The sequence below is a fragment of the Apteryx rowi genome, unplaced genomic scaffold, assembly GCF_003343035.1.
Source record: "Apteryx rowi isolate R43461 unplaced genomic scaffold, aptRow1 scaffold_458, whole genome shotgun sequence".
Taxonomy (NCBI): domain Eukaryota; kingdom Metazoa; phylum Chordata; class Aves; order Apterygiformes; family Apterygidae; genus Apteryx; species Apteryx rowi.
Genome location: NW_020450714.1, coordinates 130,595 through 149,192, shown reverse-complemented (window position 1 = coordinate 149,192; position 18,598 = coordinate 130,595). Strand labels below are relative to the sequence as shown.

General features: G+C 40.7%; 1 protein-coding gene across 1 annotated transcript in view; it reads right to left on the bottom strand.

Annotated features, from left to right (window-relative positions):
• The window catches only part of LOC112971807 (sodium-dependent neutral amino acid transporter B(0)AT3-like), a 31,981-nt gene extending 14,568 nt beyond the window's left edge, over window positions 1-17,413 (bottom strand). Inside the window, exons 1-5 of the mRNA XM_026077566.1 lie at window positions 17,251-17,413; window positions 6,902-7,042; window positions 4,612-4,749; window positions 1,567-1,748; window positions 1,134-1,244 (exon numbers count right to left, since the gene is read on the bottom strand). Of these exons, the coding sequence (XP_025933351.1) occupies window positions 1,134-1,244; window positions 1,567-1,748; window positions 4,612-4,749; window positions 6,902-7,042; window positions 17,251-17,413 (735 nt within the window). The remainder of the gene's footprint in view (window positions 1-1,133; window positions 1,245-1,566; window positions 1,749-4,611; window positions 4,750-6,901; window positions 7,043-17,250) is intronic.
• Window positions 17,414-18,598: the final 1,185 nt, after the last annotated feature.

Here is an 18,598-nt window from a genome sequence, read left to right as displayed (position 1 = left end):
TGAAATCAGTATTATCTATAGACCATAATAGGTGGGAAAGCTTGGTGACACTAATCCGCTAGCGACTAGGAATATCTCAGATGCTAGTGATCCAGGGGAGGTGTAGACAAGCAAGCCTGATGGCCTCATGCCTCTCTGTCACAACTAACCCATCAATGAATTTCTCCACTGAAAGCCTGAACCTTCATTTCCCAGGAAAGTAGAGGATGGCCAAATTCTGTAAGGCAGCAGCTGCCCTCAGGCACTGAGACCACGGAGGAGGCATGCAGTTGCTGCAGCAGAGGGTGTGGGGTCCTTGGGAGGCCAGCCCTGCAGCTCTGCCCCACCAGTCATCCCAACTGCAGAGGATGCTCTGAGTCTATCTGCTAGTGAGAGCTGCTTTTCCTCCTCCAAACCCACAGCTTTACAGAGCTTTTTAACGCTAAGGCCACGCCATGAGGGTGCCTACAGCTGATAGCAACTACTTGGCAGGACAATCTGGCTGTACATTTGGGCAGACCATGAAGGACAATGTAAAGAGGTCCTTCTGAAATGGCCAGCATACAGGGAAGATGAGAAGATGAGAAGAAACAAGAGATGGGTATTCTTCAGTAAGCTCTTCCATCTTTCAGGGAAAGCTACAGGAAAAAAAAAAGTCAGCTAAGGAGAAACTAGGGGAGGAGAGAATGACTCTTAACTTTTAAAAATTTACTTTGCAGGTTAATTCCTCAGTTGATTTCCTTGTAAATTCTTAAATGATTCTTAACATGCTTAAATGTTAATCTTTCTTTTCTGTAGCCTTGCAGGGAAATCCCATCTCTATCATGTATAAAAGAGATGAATCTGTGCTTCAAGTGAAAAACTTACATTAGTTTTACTTACACATTCAAGACTGAGGTATCCATAACGTGCTTGTATTCAATTTTCCAATATTTTGTGATGTGCTTATTAATAAACTTAAATATTCTGCTGTTTATTTTCACTTGCTAAAGTATATTAAAATATTAAATTGCTTCATCTGGGGGGAAAAGAGCTGAGCTGAGCCTTTGAATAGGGAACTAGATAGGGAGTTGCTGGAAAATGAATATACAATATGAGATCTGAGGGGGAAAGAAAGGAAAAATAGTAGTTCTGAATATAGCAGTAATACTTACATTAGGGGTGAAGAGATAAGCTAGACCTTCAGTTGCTCCTGGTAGAGTGAGTCCATGAATAAGGAATATAGTTAGGACCAGGTATGGGAATATTGCTGTTACATAAATCGCCTAACCAGAAAGTGAGAATATAAGACAAACAGTTACTGACAATAACATCAATAGATCCTGTCTAAGTTACTGCAACATTGTCATCTTCAAAGGAAGTAAAATATACTTTTGCAGAATGTATTTGTAATAAGAATAACTTCAAAACTCTGAGAGGGGCGACTATGGCAGAAGCAGTTGCAACGGGAGAGAAAGAGGGAAGGGCATTCGGGGCATCTGTACTGCTGATACTGCTTCATGGCAGTGAAATGCAGTAACTTGAGAACAAAATCAAAAGTGTAAGATAACATTTTGAGTTGCCTGTTTCTTTATGTGGTTTCTGTACCTTTCCTGTGGTTTCAATTCCTCGGATGGTGCAGAGATACACAATTCCCCAGCAAGCTGCTAAGCACAACACAAGCCACCACTGTAGTGTACCATTCTCAGTAACATCAGGTGTTATATTCAAAGTTTTCCTGTACCAAAAATAATTTACTGCAGTACTTTCATAACATTCTTCATTGAGTCCTGGAAAAAATGTGGCAAGTATAAGAATAAGTTTTAAAATGTGAMAATATTTTTTCCCACTCACTGTATAGATATGAAGCAAGACTTTATACTAATGGAAAAGGTGGGGGGGGAGGGCTATTTCCGACTGCCAAGTCAAAGAAGGAAATGAGCTGAATTTCTCTTGCTGCATTGTCTGCAATGTACAGCAAGACAAACTTTGTCATAGAAGACAGATTGGGAGACTCACAAGTGATAACTTTATATATACAAGTATCAAATGGGAACCTGGTTTATGTCACAACCCATGCTCACCCCTCTGCCTATGTGCAATTTAAATGCTTAAGAAAAGGGTGTTGAAGGATCTTCAGCAAACCCACTGAGTTGCTGTCTTTAGCTGGAAACCAGAGTTGTCTTGATGCTGCAGCTTCTGCTTTAAAAAAGATAATCTTGAAGCTACAAGAATCAACATGCATACATATTTTGCAAATTTTCATTTTATATGAAATGCCAGCATTTTTAACCAAGCTCTGGTCCTTTCATTTACTATCTTTCACTCACTTCTGAAACAACCACCATCCACAATAAAAATTTGAAAGGAAGCAAACAAATGAACGACATGGCAATCTTAAAATCACACTCATTAAGCAGTGCTCCTGGATCCCCTAAATCCCTTTCACCATGGCTACAACAGGAAAGCACACTGCAGTGATCCTGGGTGGCCAGTTCTGTCTTCTTGATGGTGAATCAAATTTGTTTCACTTTTCACTGTAGTAAATTACCTTTTGACAAACTAAAATGTGTAAGAAGCTAGATATCTGTCCCCTGAATACTTTGTTGTGCTTTAGTCAGGAAAAAAATCAGTTTCTCATTCATTTGCATACCTTTCTCCTATTAATTYTTGTTTTTATTTTAGGTAGTTGCTTGATATACAGGATATGTCAGTTCAAGTATCTTCGAGTAAAGGAAGGAAACAAAATCTGTCCACCTTCCAGCTTTTCTCCCCACAGCCCTCCAGTCTCTGAGGGAAAAGGCAGATGCTGTTCGTTCTTCAGTGCTTTGGGAGAAAGGACTGACTGCAGAGCCCAGCTCCAGGAGAGGACCATTGTGTAGTGCCCAGCTGGAAGGAGAGGACCACCTAGCCTTGAGGTGCACAGCAGTCACCACCAGCCAGCTTAAGGAGAACAGGTAGAACTTTTAAAGGAGCAAAAGAAATCCTGGCCACAGACATGGTAAAATTGTTATTCATATGTAAAAAAGGTGACCTTAGTCAGGCAGAGAAGAGTTGAACGTGGTATGTGGGCATCACCCCAGGGATCCACGGTGAACAACAGGTGCCAGGGACTGCAGGAGCTCTCCCCAGGCAGCCAGCAGCCTGGACAAGACCGATTTGCTCCAGAGAGCTGAGCAGGGTGGTCACAGGCTGCTCTGCAATACCTGACCTGGGACCCCAAGATCATGCTCTGGCATAGACAAGGTTGGTACTGGTACTGTCAGTGTTACCATCCAAAACCTCCCCACCTTTCTAAATTTGATTTTTCCTTCTCCAGGGCCTTACTCCTTTTCAGGCTCCCAGCCTGACTTCCTTCCTGGCTGCAATATCTTAAGCCTTCCCTTCTCCTGCATGGTCTTGGGCTCTGTAGACAGATGAAAGTTAGTGTACTCTTGCTACCAGTGACATTGCTGAGAGTATGTAACATCTGAGATCTACAGATCTCTCCCAGAATACTGCAGACAGACAGAATTTCTCATTTACCTTTGAAATTGCAGTCACCACTGAAATTTTATTAGCAAATACCACTGACATTTTATTAACAAATATTACAGCTGGGAACAGGGAGGTCAGGTTGCATGCCTGAGGCTTGGTGACCTTGGTATATGAGGGCACTCCTTTTACCTTTTATCTGCAGTAGTAGGACCTGCAAAAACCCTTAAAGGAGACTTATCGGTGTCCTTTTCTCAACCCTGAACTAAAAGAAACAGCCACAAGCCTGAACATCCTCTGACCAGCAAAATCCTAGTCTTTCTGTGGTTTTACTCAAGTTTTTGTAATGAGTAGTGTGCATTTGCTCTCAGCCTCAAAGATGCTGCCTTTAAATAGTTTCTCTGCCACCTCAAAAGTTTTCATTTATTTAGCTACTCCTTTCTTTTTGTTTTGTTTTAACACACTGTTATTTAGTTTCCCATTTTGAAATCAAGCAAAGAGATAGTGGACTTTCTGGCTTTTGTTGATCCTGCAACAATATTGAATTTGAGTAGACACTGGTCACTCTCACAGCAATTTGACAAAAAAATGAACCAGGCCTTGTGCACAACATGGGGCCAAATCAAGTGTCACTTCTCCTTTTAGGGGTTCATTGGTTAGCTGCTCTAGTAAGCTGATGTGCAGGGTATGTAAAAATAAAGGCTCAACATTTAAGCAGTCCACAGGCAGAAGCTGAAGTTTTCCAATACTGTTGTGTTTCCTGCTCTGACAACTTGCTTGATCTTTCTCAGCACGTTAAATGAGGTGAAAGGTTTTTATAAGAGCTGGTTAAGAGTCGTATCACCACCTAATGAAAACTCAAAAGTCTCATTTAAAGCAGTTACTGAAAGATGTAGTCATAACCTTGGTTTTTAATTTATGTTCAGAATCTCATGTCTTAATATGTATCTTGTGATAACAGTCTCACATGTCTTGATAAAGGACTATTCTTCTCCGAGTGAAAAAGCTGAAGATGCTCTTTCAAACTGGTACTGCAGAATTTGTACTGCTTTGAGAATACTGCAAGAATGAAAAATGAACAGACCTTCCTTTTCCCACCACTAGCTCCCAAAGCCTAAAGCAGTAACATCTGTGATCCACCTTTTGCTAACAGAGACATTTGAAATGGTCGGTAGTTACCTGTTCTGTTCTCATTTAGAGAACAAACACTCCAAGGAAGGGGCTCTTGGAAAGAGTTTATGAAATACCACATCACCCAGGTTAAAACGGTGTTGTAGTACAAGCTCACCAGAACTGACACCATCCATGAACCAACTCCTGCAGAAGGCACAAGATCTCAGGTTAGAAAAGCATTGGAAAAAATTGTCAGTGATAGCACTTGCTCTAAGAAGTTCACTTTTCCTAATTTTTCATGTCATTTCTTGTGGAGATTTTCACAGGAAGGACATGCATCTGTGTCCACATGCTGGTGCGCAGTCTGTCCAGGTTGCCAGCCTTGCTCCAGGAAGGCTGGTGCTCTCTGGCTTTGCCTTTGCCTGCCCTGTGCTCGGGCTTTTACCCTTTTGGGGAACTCCATGCCAGCAAGCCCTATGACAATGTGGCCGAGGCTGTGTAGCCAGCTGAGCAAGCTGGTGAGAAATGCTGATGTCAGGAGTTTGGGAGCACCAAAAGCAGGAGAGCTTTTAAGTCCCAGATGTCTGGGCTTTTCACACTTGTCTTAAAATTACCAGCTGAGCACCTCAGGAATGTCCTCTTCCCAGGCTGCTCAGGCTGGGGTCACCTTCAGGTACGAGGGAGGAAATGAGTTTTCTGTGACCTCATTAACATTGTATAATATGAAAAATGCAAGAGACAGCTGCCTTCTTCAAGAGCATTGTCCAGCTGGGATCAGACATTCAAGGTATAGCCGTCTATAGAGTCATCTCAGAGCAGAGAACCGGGAGGAAAACTCACTCCTGGGTCCCTGGTGTCAGCCCACTTGTAAAGGCAGCTCCAGTTTGAGGAAATCAAAGGAAAATTCAGGTTGGAAGGAACCTCCTGCTCAAAGCAGCTCTAGGGTCAAGCCAGATTACTGAGGACTTTATCCAGCCTGGCCTTGAAAACTTCCTGATGGAGACTGCGCTTTGCCGAAAAGAAGACAGGGACTGCGCTGCAGAGCACCCTATTACCAGGAGCCCATTGTCTAGTGTAGGAAGCAGGGCAGATAGGTGAGACTTAATCACAGAATGTTGCTAATGTCTCTCATAAAAGCAAGCTGAATCAGAAATGAGAGCTTCCTGGAAGGGTTTCTCTTGCTAAAGCTCTGTTTTTTAAGTTGCTCCCGTTCCTGCAAAATACCTAGAGTATTATTTGGCCCAAGGAAGGCCCAAAAATTAGACAGCTTATGTGGAAGGCTAGGGTTGCAGTCTTTGCTACGTTAAATAATTCAGTATTTTCTACAACATGGCACAACTTTGATAGCAGAGACCAAAAGTGACTGAGGTTTTACAGCATCCTATAGCTGCATGAAGGCACTCTTTTGTCCCTAGTTACGCACATATACCTTGAACTGAGAACTGCTTTTCTCCTAGAATAAGGAAGGAAGAACAGCAACCAGTGATTGTGCCTGTTTGCATTTTTGCAAAGGGAGAATGGACACACCTAATCCTAGGCGATGGGTTTGACTGGAGGCACCACCCTGCTGCCAGGTATTTTTTCCTGGCTGCCCTCTTGCCCTCAGATAGCTCCTCACCCACTACCTCTCCTCCCATGCACATCCACAGGCCTGCCTCGAAAGGGGTAGAGCTGGTCATTCAGCCCTCCAGAAGCCAGTTGCTCCCATTGACTCTGCAGCCTAGCAATGTCTGCAGGACACAAGGCTTTGCCTGAAGGGGTGTGTGCTTTCAGTATTAAAAAAAAGTGTCAGTACAGCACTGCACACCAGTCCGATGCACACTATCATGTTAATAGTCTCCCTTCACTAGCCCCAGTGCACTTCTTGCTCCTGGAGAGGAGTTTGTCCAGGTGCTGTAGCTCTTCGAGTTTAGGAAGCCCAAGTGCTGGGCTCCTGCTCCTGATTGTCTGTACTTCTGTCCCCCTTCCAGTCCCAGCTGCTCCTGGAGGGACAAGACTGGCTTCTGAATGGGCTCTGAAGATGTTGCACAAGCTCCAAGATATGGTGGGAATGGGGTAGTGTGGGCTCAACACAGCTTGTGGTGGGTCAGCCCCACATGCCCATGCTGATTCACCGCACAGACAGCGAAAGCACCTAACTTGCCACTTCAGACACCACTGGGGCATGGTGGGCTCCTCAGCATTGCAGAAGCCAGCCTAATTCACTTGACTTGCTGGTTCATTTAACAATCATCTAGTGAGTTTTTACTGCATTACAGGAGTGATAATTTTAATTATTAGGCACAGCTCTGTAGGAAGTGAGGGCTAAGTGAGAGCTCAGCTGTACTTCTTTCAGTCAGGACCCTGGGAGACCCACCGACTCCTCCAAGGTAAGGCGAGATGGTATTCCAGGCACCAATGCTGCCTTTCCTCAGGTGCTGTCCTAGGGCAAGTTCGAGATGTAACAGTGGGATTCCTTCGAAGATAAGAGCAATGAAGTACGGGATCAGGAATGCTCCTGAAAACATAATTAAGTGCAATTGAGCCACATGATTATCTACATCTTGCTTAAATTACTGTTATCTCCTCTACGTTATGACTGTAACAAAGTCCTCATAAGATGTATTGAGAGGGGGAGGTCCAGGGCTATTCTGATACCATCTGTTACAGGTAGTTTTGTTAGTGAAGATGCATGAGGAAGGACTCAGATCCTTCTTCTCAGGCATTGTTACAGTTCATTAACACAAAAACTCTGAATAGCCTTACAATTTACTCCATTTTCCCTTTCTGGAAACTCTCAAATTTAAAAAGTGTAATAGTCCTTGTGAATTATTATAATTCTAAAAGTGCAGATGTCATGCTGTTGTAACCTTTTTTTACAATGTCTTTTCTATCATGTGTGGGTCAGACCAAAGTGTCAGGGTTGCCATTTCTCACTGGAAAGGCAGGTTTTTGCATTGGAGACCCCCCAAGAGACCAGACTACTTTGTTACATGAAGCTTTGCTCAGAGCGCAGAACCTGAAAAACTGAAAGTAAGACTAAAGTTGTTCTGTGGGTTGTAGAAGTGATGAAACCTGATTTCCCCTAGATTTGTATCCTTTACTCTTCACATCTTCCCTCTGTCTCTCATGGCTGCCCTGCTGGACCAGAGACAGCCTGTGCTGTTGGGTGCCTGGATATAATATATATATATATATGTGCCTCCTAATAACTAATGATACAACATCCAGCTCTGTGACCCTTCATGTGGTCTCTGTGATATAGTCAATTAATTTGGCACCTCATTTCACCTTTGCTTCCCAGTCTCATGTCTGACCCTGCCCAGCTCTGCTCTTCTTAAAGCTCTGGAAACTTCTTCCTGTCTGCCCTCCCTCCAGGCTAGGAGGAAGAGCAGTTTCACCATCACAGCAACCCGATTTCTGAGAGAGCAGAGAGCAATTTAGCTTCACATTCACGCTTAGGCCTGGAGAAGAAGGTGGGGGAATTAGCCAGCAATCCTGGCCTCCTTTCCTGGAATTGTTCAGGTGTTTTGCAACCACTGACTTCTAAAGCTAGGCATATAACTTGAATTACTTTGGGCAGAGACCTGTTGCTAAGCATTGTGATAATTATATAGGACACCCAGACCAGGTGTGTGGTTGTTTTCTCTTTTAATAATTTAGCCCTTAATAAAGAAGTGGGGAAAAACAACAACAGTAAAGCTCTTTTCAATGAAAGACTGTTGTTCTTCATTTGCTAAAGGCTGAAATAAATGTCTTTCCTTATGATCTGGTTTCTTAAGATGTTTTTTAACCCCTAAGAAACAGATTTAAAAATGGAGTCTCACACTTAATTTCCAATATATTAAATCCATAATTTTGATTCTTGGACCCTCTCCTCAGTAGTCCCGTTACTTGGAGGAAGTTCCTAAGTAGCAGCTATAAAAGCTCCCTAAAGAAATAGATTTACAGAGGAAGTTAAGGACCACAGTAGTTTTTAAAGCATTTTACCACCTGACGAAATCCAGTCTGGAGCTAGGTACCAAAGGCCCTGTGTAAATATTGAGGGGAGGGTGGAGGACACATGCCTGCCCCTTGCACCAAAGCTCCGTGACCGCTCAACATGCTCCATCTTGCACCCCATCCTTCAGACCTGGTGAGCTATGAATAACTGTGATATCCTCTGCCATGGCACAACTGTGGGAGCCCACCCATGCTCCTGACAGTCCAAGAGCTGGGACTGTCTCCTGGGAAGCGCAAAATATTCATGCATGTAACTGGAGCACCATTATGCAGAGTACAATACAGTATCCTGCAGTCAGATGCAAACTTATTCTGCCTGCCTGGACACAAACCAGCTCTGAATTGGTAGCTGTTTAATTGCAATCCATGCAATGGATTAATCCATGTAAACCATTCCACAAGGGACATGTACTGGCTTATGGCTTTAATGTGTATAAATAGCTTCCAGATTGGCTGGTGTCCAGTTAGTTTGCCATGGGCAGAAAAACACCGTATCTCACTGGAAATAACTGTGTAGTAATTACTGCAAACTGCTCTTCATTATCTCTCTCTCCTTTTCTGTTTGCTAGCTGAACTGTTTGACAGCGGAGCATGTTTGCATATGCTGTCGATAAAAGCCTGTTTACTTTGTGCTGGTGTGTATGCATCCCAGGTCATATTTGCAACACAACAACACATAATGTCACATTTGAAAAAAATCCTAGTTTTCATGAGAACGTTGTGAAAAATAAATGACCTACAAATTTGAAAGGATGGCAGAAGATATGGCTAAGAAGAAAGAGCTAATAGAGCTAATCTTTCTAGAATCTAGGTCAAATAAGTGGCTGGTAGTGTGAAAAGATGCTTTTAGTTATTAATTCGTTTGTTTGTTTTATGGCATTTTCAGGCAAATGAAAGAGGAAAAGCAAAGACAGTCTGCTCAAACACTTGAAACTTATTCTTTTCCAGAACAAAACCCCTTCCCCATAGAAAGAGAAAGGATACTGGAAAGATATCAGATACCTAATGGTGAGTAGGAACTCATCAGCACAATAAAATCAAGGGCTCTGTTTGATAGATAGGAAGGATGTTCCAAAAGATAGAATTTAAATAAAGTTTTTGAAATTTAAGTTTAGAAAAGCAAGAAAAAATACAAGAAGCAGAAGGAAGAAGCTTGCTGGTACCTAAAGTAGAGTATTTATCATAAAACAGAGCTCAGACATAGGTACAATGAAATATATCAGTAAATGTAAGTAGTGTAGCAGAGGTACAGCAGAAACTCAGTATATTTGACTTCCATGTGGCACAGGAAAAGAGCAGTCTAGCAGAAACAATCATGAAATTGCAGGAAGCAAATTATTTTATATCTACATGCTCCCCAATGAAAGGGGAAAAAAATGACATAAGAAGCAAGACCCAGCAGAGCCTCCAAAGCAGCAGTTTAGCTGCAGTACAGTACCTTATGTTTTCCTCTCAGAAACTGAACAAGGAAAATGATAATGATCAAGCATGTGCTACTGCCTTAAAAAGCCTAAAGAAATGCCTATTAAAACCAAAAGTATCACCAGGGCACAATTTAATTGCATTCTTGAGACAAAATAGAAAAAGTTTGGTCTACAGCATTCCTTCTGTCAGAAACAGTCCCAAATGCATAAAGCATCCATTCTGCAAAGCAGAGGCATGCTTTGTTAAAGGAAGGTCAGGAAAAAATGTCAAAAATCTAACAGCTAAAAGTTCTCTTGGCAGGAGGTTCTGCACAAGGATATCACAAAGCAGAGGAACAATTCCAGTCATGCAAAGGCACAGCAAGCGTACAAGAGCACTGCAAAACCAACTACCAGTATTGGGCATATTGCTATACTTGTTCCATTAACAGTAAAGTGCGAAGTGATAAAGAACACCAGCACATATCACAATCAGTGTTATTGCTAACTTGGAAGAACTGTTAGTGTGGGATAGCTCTACAGTCATTGCAATAGAAAAAAAAAAACGTGAACTGTCGATATACCTAAGTTTTTTTAAACATGACCCCAACAATGCCTTGGGGACATCAGCCTTTTCACTTCAGATTAAACCACTCAGGTGCTTTCTGCAACAAGTATTGCCAGCATACTCAATATTGCTGTGTACAGGCAAATCAGGCAGGTCAAAAAAGCAGCCACTTCACCATATTCAGCCCTCTGGTAAACAATACTTGAAGAGCATGATCTTTGTTATATCCTCTACACATGACAATAAAGAAGAAAAGTGCATGAACTGCTAGGCAAGCTGTTGAGAGTTGCTGATGATTATATGGCAGCACCAGAAAGCAGAATGACAAAAAGGCTAAGGAAGAAGTGCAATCTAACGCTGAATCAGAGCAACCAGCAAAGCAGAACGAAACAGCCAAATTGGTTTTGTCACATCTCAGAAAGTGAAGGCAGTAGACCTGAGTAGTGGAAATGATAAAGCAGTTCAAAGTGCCAGACAAGTGCGCTGCTAATCAGGATGAACCAAGACCAGCAGAAATTGTTGAGCCTCAGTGAGAAACAAAGAAAAAACCCAACCGCTTTGCTTGATGTCTGGGTACCAATGAAGACTTCCAAAATAGCAAAGAAAAACTTAGAGGAATTGATCCACGTGCCCAGCGTTGGAATTCTTACCAGTGCCTGCAGGTCAGCTAATAGAAGAACAGTAACTTAAAATCTGAGGACTGCAGCTGCCCTGATGTTGAAAGCAGAGTATCGTATTGAAAAGGAGAGCGAAGGGCAAACCAAATGCCACCACAAAAAGTCCTTGCAGCCACTGAGCAGAGAGAAGAGACGAAGCACTTAGAGGCAACATAGGTGCTATCAGGAGATGGCTGTACCTACAAGTGTGAGAATTCACACTCACTCCAGATGCCAGAGGAAGATTTAAGAGTGAGAAATTCAAACAGTGCAAAAAACTGAGTGCAAGGATGGCTAAATTCCTAAGCTATAGCTAAGGACTAGGAAGAGAGGGAAATTATAGACAAGAAGAGTCTCGAAAGAACTAGGTACAGATTGGGAGAAGAAGAAATGAGAGCCAATCATTTCTCCTAAAGCCTGATCAAAGGGAAGTGGAAGCCTTTTGTAAGGGAGACCTCCCTTGTGCTCCCTAGCAAAAATTTCTTCCCCCTGATGAGGGTTGTTCATCATTGACAGTCAGAAAGTCTGACAGGGTTGCCTTCTTAAGCATGAGCTACATCTCTGTTTGCTAAGTGGGAGGAAAGAAACATGACAACATGAATATTAGAAATGTAAGAAGTAGAAGCAAGTGAGTGTGTCTATGTTAGTGTTTGTGCTCAGATCAGGACTGGTCTTTTGAAGCGAGTCTCAGTTGTCACCAATTACTGCACTTTAGTTCTCATCATAGCGTGCAATGGGACCTCAAGCACCAAACTCCCTTCAGGTGACATTAAACTGAAAGTGTGCATAATCACTCCAGCCACAAAAAGGACATTCAGTCAGACCAGGGGCCAGACTAGAGTTAGTCTGAAATTAAAAGAAAAAAATCCTAAACTGTGTACAGCATGGATGTCAGGTCCTAAGCACCAACTATTTCACTCTGCAGATCTGTTCTTCTTGACTCAGACTGCTTGCTAACAGAGATGCAGCCCAAGAGACTCCTTTAACTTCTGGTGATTTCACAATTCTTCACAATAATGATTTGTTCCATTTATTGAACCCAGTAACCCTTTTTTTTTGCATCCTGGTCAATACCTTACTGAACAGCTAATGCATTTGGTTTTGATTCTCTCATAATTTTCCTTGTTGTAACATAATTCTTTGTTCTGTCAAAGAATGAACTGTTCTGCTCTTCCCAATATACCTTTTTTTTACAATATTTTCTAGGTATACATGTCATTTCTCTCAGATTTTATTTTCCTTCTGAGAAGACAATTAGCTAGGCAACTGCTAAGTTGTAGTTCAAATTCTAGCATGAGGTTAGGTATGCCTACATTACAAACATTCGTAAACCATTGCCTGGGAAGTTAATAGGAGCTCTCCCTGTTTAGCAGGATTCTAATGCTTATATGTCTTTTCGTAGAATAAAATTCTATTTTCTATTAAAGGTATTTTTCATTCATCCTGTAGGATCAGGTGCTATATGCATAATTTTTATGACCCATGTGTTAGGCAAGCATATCTATACTAACGATAATCAGAGGTACAACATTGCAGTAAGTTCCAGCTAGAATAATTAGTTTTTTTGAAGTATACTCGTATGTACGTATATATATACATACGTATGTATATATACGTATATACATATATACGTATGTATATATGTATATAATTTATTTGAATCTCAGTTTTAAGTATAATGTATACTAAGCCCTTTAGAAACTTCTTTTACAGTTCCAGTTGCCTGGGAACTTTGCTGTTTGTCTCCACTTACTGTGACAAACAACCTTCATATCCATTAGTCATGCAAAGTAAATAACTAACTTCACTCAGGCAATAAATCCAAATAATCAGTAACAACAGCAGGTGATAAATGTCAGCAAAACTGATATTATATTAGACCCAAGTTACTGAGTAACACTAATGTGCGATGAATAAGGTTCAGAGGTCTGATGAGAAGCAGCTGACATGAAACAAATACACAAGCACTTAGTTTTGTCTCTTGTTGTTTAAAAGATTTAGAAATGAGGAAAAATACATTGCCTAACTCTGAAACTGTTGTAAAATTGTGGTCCACACTTCAGAAGCTATTCTGCCTTAGAGTACGTCTATGTCATTTTCACACAAGGTTTTGTTGCACTCCTGGCTATGGCTCAGGCACTGAGTCACACTGCTTCCCAGGGCTCCTGGTTAACCACAATGCATGTGGTCTATCCCTTGTTCATGTCCTCAGGTGCACACAGGCAGGATTTATGCTCCAGTAYCCCTGCACCTCTATTGGGATTTTGCATCTGAGTTGTTTGTTTTCAGAAATGCAACCCCAAATCACATCACTGCCTGAAATTAGCAGAGAAAGAATACAACCACATTATATACCTGGGTAAACCGAATAGCTTTGTCTTCTTAGTAGTATTCATGACTCACTCAAATTCTTCTAACACCTGCTTTCCAGGATAAATATTCACAAAACCCAAAGAATTTTGTCAGTACTTTGTTATACAGTCCATCATGCTGTTGAGTTCTCTGAACCCTTTGTTAAAATGTGGTGACCATTGGCCATAGATCAGTATGTTGACCTTTATTCACTACTCTCTTGTGCAACTCTTTGCAGCACTGCAAGTAGCTATAAAGCACTACTGAGTCTACTGACTGTTTTATACCATTTTTCACTGGTAAAATTACTACTCAAGGTGCAAAACAATGACTCAACCTTTGTCCTCATAGCATTTCCCAATGTTTAATATCTTTAAAACAACTCTAAAACCTATCTGCTTTGTCCCTAGCAGTTGCTGTGGGATGTCTCAGTGATTCAGCTCCAGGCTGGATCAGTGTACTCCATCTAGGCAGAAGATTTCCACCTGCCAAGGCAAGCCTGCCTGGCTGGCTGTGAACATCTCACACGTTATGCACGATACACGAGCAAACAGACTATCTGAGCACTGTGCTGTCCATAAGGAAGGTCAGCTCTGGTCTCTTTGCACTCAGACTCACACTCTTGTGGTGGTGGTAGAGGTTTTTTGGGCAAGGATGCAGGGGATCCCTGGAGGGAGGGATAGAGGGGTCAGATCAAACCCCAGCAGGAGGAGAATATTGCTGTCCTTGTCAGTGAAGCTGGGATCTGAAAAGGTTGGAAAACAGCTGGCCAAGACTAGTCCCCTGCCTCCAGCACTGAGAAGTGACCCATGGTGCTTCATGGGAAGGTATAAGAACCTTTTAACAGGCCATAGACCAATGTTTCATTTTAATCCTTAATAGAGATTTGTGCAAATCCTAAAGCACAACGTTCTGGGAATCTTCCACAGCTTGTGACTCCAGAAGTACCTCTGTGCAATGAGACTGACAGAGGACCTGCTCACAGAGGACCTTGTATTAGTTATTAATTATGTTACATTATGTTAATTATATTATGCTGCTTGTTAATTATACTGAATGTTCCCATGCTCCAAGATAGGAAGAAGAGTATGGTTTCTGTTTTATTTCTATCCTTCTTTTTTTTTCATAACTTTTGTACCCCTTCTTATTCTTCTCATTCATTTCATTCTCTTTCCTTATGAATTTCTGTGTGTCCCTAAATAATTGATGGGGACATATGAATGTGCCAGACTGAATACACTGTAGCTTGGACAAGTAGAAAATGTTGGACCACAGGAGCAAGTTGAGTAGAAAAGCTGTGATCATTCCAACTGAGCTGAGTGTCTGAAATCAAACACAAAAAGAAATCTGTGACTTCACTCAGTTTGACAATAGCTATTTGTGAGGGCTGGCCAGTAACAGGCACAGCATGCCACTGTTTTGTGTGGTGTCGTTATAGTATTTTCCATAGTTCTCACCAACTTATGCATTCTTTAGCTCAGTTTAAGTTTTGAACTTCCTGTAGAGCTGCCGAGATTTCTTTCCTGGCTTGATGTAGTTAAGATAGATACCTAGACAGTGTAGAATATATGTTTTTGTCTCCAATATATGTAGCTTTGCCTGATCTGATTGAACCATACACATATAATTGTATTGTCCACTGACTGAGCTGAATATGTTCCCCCAGAAGTTCCTTATAGACCCCTTGGTATTCCCCTTTGTATCACTCCCTGTTGCTTTGCTCCCTTCAGTTCATTCAAAAATGTGCTAGCACAGGATTTAGCATGGCACCACGCAGCTTTCCTTTGGCTTGCATTCAACAAAGGTAATTTCATCAGTCTTCCTTGCCTAGAGCTGAGTGAGCAATAGGTCTGTACTTTGTTTTACCATCAGTAATTGTTTAGAGCAGGATCAAAAAGCACTTAGGCACCTAAAGTGGAATAAAACTGGAATTCAGTTCTCCAAAAACGAAATCCTGAAAACTCTGTATAAGTGCTGGCTGTTCCTGAGAGATGCTATGGTTTACGGCTTTGGCTTTGACATTAAATTTCTCCAGGCACCCAAGGTTGCACCTCTGGGCATGCTGGGCTCCATTCAGTTGCCTAAATTTAGGCGTTGAAGGCCATTTGAGATGCTCTAGGTTATTTGTCTGACCTTCAGCTCCTGCTCCAGGACACCTTTCTTGCAGGCCCCATGCCATTTATGCTATGTGGACATCTCTCTAAAGGCATTTATCCTATCTCATGGATGCATATATCATTAAATAAAGTGACAGGCTTTTTCCAGCCATTCCAATGGGCAAATGCAAAGAAAAAGAGTGTATGCAGCTATGAGTTTCTAACTACCTGGTTATGGCACTCATCTGAGAGAGTTTCACAAGGTTTCACATCTTGCTGCAAAAAAAGGTGTAAAACATGAAGTCTTCTTGGAGCAATCTGACCTGTTGCTTCTTCTCCTTTCTTATTTGAATTTGTCTACTTGTAGCTTCCAGCTGTAATATGTTTACTGTTAAAGTGCTCCTTACAATCAAAATCATTTCCATTTTCTCGTTTACAGTCTATGATAAATGTATGCTTTAATTTTCAATTTCCTGAGCTAAATGGATTGAATTCTCAGGTCTTTCCTTGTACCATAAGTTTTCCATACCTTGAGTAATTCTTGTGCTCTTCTGTTTTTTTTTCTAATTTTTCAACTTGATTTTGAAAGGTGGGCACAGAAGTGGTCTTACTAATGGTGCAATGCCTCCATCTATTTCCTATTCCTCTGCTTATATATGCCAGGATTCTTTTTGTCATGCAACCTGTTGCATTTAATTCGGTCAGTCGCTCGCTAGACTCCGTGCGTGGCTACTTCTTTCTAAAATGCCCCCACCTGTTAAAGACAATCTATTCTTGGTTCCTTGGTTGTAGTTCATCCAGTAACACAGACAGCTTGGTAGAACAGTCTTGGATTTAACCAAGTTTCCTGTCATTTGTGTTTTATTTGAATTTTATACTTCTCCAGTTAATTGAAAAATAATGAATCATATGGAGCCAAAACAGTTTGCTGCATCATCCTGCTTTAGACAGTTTATCTTGGCAGATCTCAAAAGCTACTGTAAATGGTGACCTATCAGTTAATCTTTTCTGATCCATTTACATTTGCCAAGTTGCTTCTAAAGCAATTTTTTGCCAGAATATTTTATGGTACTAAGTGAATGGCTTAGGCAGTTGTCAGCATCACCTTGCATTTTCATGTTTATGTTATATCAGCTAGGCTGATATCTTCACAGTCATAGTAAGGTATGGTTTAGTTTTGTTCAGTGACAGTTCTAGATTATGGGGTAACTTCTAAAAGCATCAGAGAAAGGAGAGAAATGACCTTTCCACTTTCCTAAAAGGAGATTCAGCTTTCTTTTATTTGGGGAACTGCTTCACTGAGTCCTTGCCAAGACTTCTCCCTTTTCCTTAAGCTAATAAGCTGTAAGTTCAGTTCCCTTCTCCCATCAGAACTGCAATAGTGCTGTAAGAACTTTAACACTGGTTTTGCTGCAACTTATCATCCATTTGGTCTTATTTCCTAAGCAAAAGTATCATTTTAAAATAAAATATATTCATAAAGGAAAAGCTGATCTATCTATCTGGTGAAAAAGTTTTTGCAAAACATTTATAAGAATTTGAAAGTCAAAAAATAATGTGATCTAAATGTGCAACTTCCATACCCACCATAAATTAGTATAGTTATAATTGTCTTTTAATATTTTGGCAAAGTCCCATTTCAATCTTACCGCCTCCATGTATCTGACACAAGTATGGAAATCGCCACACGTTCCCCAAACCGACAGCAAATCCGATGCAGCTTAAAATGTACTGGAACTTATTGTCCCACTTTGGTCTGCCATCTTCTTTAAGACTTTCAGGTGGCACATCAACTGATAAATCTTTTGACATGCTTATGAAATATCCTTGGCTCTCTAGCCCCTTTCTTTGTAAATGGGGAGATATGTATGATTCACAACCTGTGTCTCCTACAGGTTTTATTCAAGGTGACTAAAGGATTCAGGAGAAAGAGGTGGAGCTTTCTTTTGATGTTATGCAAAGGAATGTGTCATTGTAAAAGCTGTAGTTTGAAGACAAAACCAGGAATTATTATTATATGGACAAAGTTACCACTCTTGACTTTTTGCAATTCTTTCTATAGTTAGAGAACTTGGGAATATGTTGTTAATCGGTAACTCAGGATCAAACAGATTTTTATTTTCTGTTTTCTTTATGTTCTCAGATACTTTCAAAGATGTGTGCTATGGGTAGTAATAATAATAATAATAATAATAATAATAATAATAATAATAAAAACCCTTTACAGCAATCAGACTTGATAAAAATGTAAAATGCTTTTTTTTAAAAAAGAAAAATCTGTGAATAAAGGAAGTGTTCCCATTTCCTTTGTTACTTAGTTAATAGAGTTAAATGATTGAAGACATCTTCTGTACATTCATAAAGTAAAAAAATGCAATAAAAATTAATATTAATCAGATATATCTGTTACTGCTTTAACCATCTTCCATGCCTTGTATTGCTGCATAATGGTCATTGGTTATATTAAAGCCTCAATAACAGCCTGATAAAGGTATATTTTTATAGATGTACTTGCAGTTGCTTTTTGTCAGTCCTGAGGTCTGCCATTTGGACACGTGGGCCACAGGCAGCCATGGCATGGATGACTTGAGCCTGAGCAACCACATGGCTTCTCCTGCATCAAGCTCTCCAGAGCGTGTTCAGCACACTAAACACAAAGGAACTCTCTTTCATCATACTTTTCTATTTCTGAAAATTCACACCCTTAGGTATGACTAATTCAAAATATTTGAAAGGTGCAGCACAGATTGACTAGGACAGTTTGAGAATTGTTTTTATCTATATAGCATTTGATATTTTGAGAAGCACTTTTTCAGTATTTCATTTTTATAAATTTGTGAGGGCAATTCTGGTTTGGTCAATTATCAAAGTATCAAAGAAGCTATTCAGTTATCTAATTTTTATTTGAGAAAATAGATAAAAACTTTTAACTTTTAGTATGAAAATTCAAACTGATCTCAGTCATGTTCCCAAGCAGACACCAAGTTGAGACTCTGA